General features: G+C 50.3%; 1 protein-coding gene across 1 annotated transcript in view; it reads right to left on the bottom strand.

The window, feature by feature from the left end:
• Positions 1-1,257: 1,257 nt before the first annotated feature.
• Positions 1,258-4,155, bottom strand: part of LOC127003362 (zwei Ig domain protein zig-8-like) — a 55,272-nt gene continuing 52,374 nt past the window's right edge. The window contains exon 6 of the mRNA XM_050869896.1: positions 1,258-2,907. Within this exon, the coding sequence (XP_050725853.1) occupies positions 2,666-2,907 (242 nt within the window). The 3' untranslated portion in view covers positions 1,258-2,665. The remainder of the gene's footprint in view (positions 2,908-4,155) is intronic.

Raw genomic sequence — 4,155 nt, 5'->3', positions numbered from 1 at the left:
CCCGAAATAGGCTCTCCCTTATTTGTTAGCTCTAATGAATACATGTAGTCGGAGATCCTGCTTTCGTTCCTCACTCCGCCCGTCGCTGTGAAGGTCCCGGGCAGCTGACTGATTACCGGAGCGCCGCGGCTAAGCGATGGTGCGATAGGCTCCACCGTGCTGCTTATTTGTCCCGTCTAATGAAGGTATATAGTGCGAGTCTCTCTTTGCTCCTCCCTTCACCTGTCGTTGGTGGAATGGTGGAGGTTTCCTGGATTTGGCTGATCAGTTTGGTTCTCTAGGTTAGCGATGATGTGATGTGATTCCACCATGCTTGTTTGTGTAGTTTAATTGATCTATTTATCCCGTGATTTACCTGTAGTTCCTCATTTCGGGACTTGCCCTTTTTAAACTTACCATCTCTCGCTGTTGGCTGTCCTGATGATCTGTGATGCTGTAGCCGATTGATGATCCGAAGGGAAGCGATGGTGTGATGGACTCCACTGTGTGCCTAAAAGCTAATGACTCACCGTCGAAGGTCTGCCACTCATTAATAGTTAAAGGAAATAACATTTGAGCGTAATGTTGGGTTTCAGTGTAAAGAGAGTTAAGAAAAAGATTCATCCCGCTAATTGACTGATGGTTCAATGTGTTTTTAAGGCCTGGGATCCATTTTGGGCAGCTGTCCCGCTCCGTGCAGCTAAAAAAAAAAGACAACGTTTTGTGAAGAGAGAACAAAAAAAAACCTGTCTCGCTGACTGACTGATGGGTTCGTTGTCTTTTCAGGGGCGAGGGTAGAATTTTACAGTGTTATGCAGTTCCCTTAAGTGAAAAAAATATGTGTGTGATGTCGCATTTTGTTTGAATAGCAGTAAAGTACATTCCGTACACTCCACTAACTCACAGGCCCGCCGTGTTTGTCAAGGCTGATGATGATACACTTCCTGGCGCCGGGCCGTCAGCTGCGGGTCAGAAGTAATGTGACAGCCATGTTCCGTGCGGGCGGGCGCGTACACAGACTATCAAAATAAATGTTTGGATGGTTTGGACGGCTCCAGTAACAGTCCTGTGTAATCAGTCATCGCAGCGCCCTGCCGGCGGGCCGGGGGTAATTGCGTTACCTGCAGCCAGGCGGTGCGCGCGGCCGAAGATTTAAAGGCAATAACAGTAATAACAAGTCAGTGTAGTTAAATAAAAGACATCGAGTATGAAACCATTTATATTTAGTCTTTGCATTCACCGTTTCCATTCCCTGCCCCACACCGGCGGCCAGCAGCCTCCCGCCCACCACGCCACCCCCCTCACCTCCCGGCACGGCCCCACACACTCCTCCCTCCAAGCCCTGCATACCCGGCAGGTCTCGTCATCCCTGTCCAAAAGGTTAAGGAAAAGCGTGTTCCTATCTCTGCCACCGGAGACTCCCGGGCAGTCCTTTATTTACAAAGAAAATATACAGGAGAAAGCTTAGTAGCTTGGTGGATTCTCTAAACAAATATGGAGAAACTTCTATGCACAGACGAAAACATACATTGCCAATATAAAGGTGTGCCTGGCGGCAGAGGTACGGGTGGGGTGCTCGGTGAACTAGGTCGCTACACACTGTGGTGGCCCGCCGCGCCGCGAGGCACGCCTGCAAGGTGGTGCTCTGCCGCGCGTCGTGACCCTGGCGGCCAGGGAACTACAGGGAGGCGCACAGCTTGTTACCACTCAACACAGATTCTCGAGACACTGAGCCGCGGCGGCGAGGGGCGCGGCGGCCGCTCCAGATCGACACCCGCGGCGCCGCTCAGCCTCCCTCCCGGGCGAGGCTCTGGACAGCCTTGACACAAGGTACACAAACCGTCTCGGGCGTGATGCGGCCGCATCGGGCTCGCGGGTGTCCCTGGCGGGGACGAGGCCGCACACGCAGCCTCCGTCCCGGCCACGGAGGCGCCGAAAGGGACGCTCTTACAAACATCATATAAACGAACAACATCTTTAACGTGTTCCTTCCTCTCACACTCACACACACACTCAAGTATTTACACCTCACTAGAAAATGTATAAAGTCAGGACTTTGTTGTTGTTGTTAACGTACACTCCCCACGACCCCTTGTTCTTACGTCTTGTAACTACGAAAATATCACTCCATCGACGGCGTCTAGCTACGCTACGTACGGATACTGAGCAGCGACTGTCCTTCTTTATGTATACTGTGTGACGGTTGTCGCGCACCAAGTGTTCTCTTCACGGAGAGAATAACACAAAGACTGGGTGTAGTCGTTCTTCTGTACATTCTGAAAAACTGGAGCAGGGACACTGAGGAGGAGGAGGAGGAAGAGGAGGAAAAGGAGGAGGAGGAAAAGGAAAAGGAGGAGGAAAAGGAGGAGGGGACGGTGTGTGTGCGTGTGCATGATTCAAGGGAATGAGAAACTGGCCGAGGCACGGACCGAAGGGGCTTTTCTGACGTACACATACAACACTCAACGACACACTGACACACTTACACAGTGACACACTTACACAGTGACACACACACACACACACACACACACACACACACACACACACACACACACACACACACACACACACACACACACACACACACACACACACACACACACACAAGGCACTGGTGGCGGGGGAGTGGGTTGATGGGAGCAAAAAAGAGTGAAAAGAGGGGCGAAGATGGACCCTAAGCCCTCTACGTGAACAGACTTCTGGGCGGGAGAGGCGAGAGCGATGAGGAGGACACGAGATTAGCCCAGCTGAGAAGGCCTTTCACAACGCCCCCTGCTGCAGCCGCCATCCCTTTCCCGCCGTCAGTAAAGGGCTGGTGTAAATGTCCCGCCGCCAGCACCGAGAGTAGGGCGAGGAGCATCACCTGAGCCGGACGGGAGAGCACAGACTCCGCTCCGTTGGTCTGCATTGCGGCCGGAGTCTCCCCTGTGAGGGTGGAAAAATGGTGTCAGGAGAGGCAATTATGAGCGTTAGTTTGAGCGAGAGGGAGAAAAACGCTCGTACAGGCAGAGGGAGCGAATGTAAAGACCAGGAATGTATGCGTAGTGGGAAAAGTTACATTGCGGGGGACATTTTACCTAAGAGAAGGGGCAGGTAAAGGTGAGTTTCAGGTGAAGGACACATGAGGCGCTGCGCTGCCGTGATAGCCCGACTGATGCACACCTCAACGTAAATAACCAAAAGTAATTTCAAGGAAGGGAGAAATTTTAACCAACCCAGCAAAAAATAGGAGCATATCAGGAGTTCAAGTCTTATTTACGATCATTTTTCCCTCCTTCACACCACTCAAAGCTGCTTATTTCTACGTGTTTCCCTGCACCTCATTCCTGCTCGGGGCAATCATCGGGTAATCTCATATTGATTCTAATTTCCCGCGCGGCGTATGAGAGGAATTCACGGATCCTTATCGTCATCTTTATTTCCCATTTTTTTTTCCTCTTTCTTTTTCTCTCTGATTGTATCCACTCTCCTTTAAACTTCCCTCCTCCTCCTCCTTCCGCTCCTCCTACTCCTCCTCCTCCTCTTCCTTCGTCTGCTCCTTCTCCTTCTCCTCGGGGCCTGAAGTAAGGGAACGTCCAAGTTGAGAAATTGAAGCGAATATTTGTGGCGCGTCTGAGGGAGCGAGAGAGAGGAAAAAAGTTGGAAAGTTTGCAAAAAGGAAGAAGGAGAGGGGAAGCAAAGGGAAGCAGAAGAAGGAAAATGGGAAACGAGAATTGAAGAGTTAGGGGGGGGAGGAGGAGGAGGAGGAGGATCAGAAAGAGTGGAAAGAGTTGTGAACGGGGAAGGTAAAGAGAAAGAAAGATAAGTCTAACGAGAAAAGTAACAATATTAGTGTGAGCGAACGAGGAGAGAGAGAGAGAGAGAGAGAGAGAGAGAGCAAATTAGGTCACGCCATTCAACAACTCCTTTTTTGTTTATCTTATCGTCGAAAACAAACATAGAAAAAACTTAATCACACCGACTCCCTTTATTTTCTAGTGCGTTATTCAAGGGAAGCATTCAAGGATATAACATGGTAATGCGCAGTTAGCATAGTAAGTAATTAAATGGCTTTCACTCATCATCAGTACTGCTTACCTGATGCACACAGGTAACTTAATTAAACAGCACTCACGGAAATACCTGTACAACCTCACTCACTCACGCCCCTACGCATTCACTCACCCTCCCACT

Source organism: Eriocheir sinensis, chromosome 25, assembly GCF_024679095.1.
Source record: "Eriocheir sinensis breed Jianghai 21 chromosome 25, ASM2467909v1, whole genome shotgun sequence".
NCBI classification, from domain to species: domain Eukaryota; kingdom Metazoa; phylum Arthropoda; class Malacostraca; order Decapoda; family Varunidae; genus Eriocheir; species Eriocheir sinensis.
The sequence above is the reverse complement of the archived record's forward strand: the minus strand, read 5'-3'. Positions and strand labels throughout refer to the sequence as shown.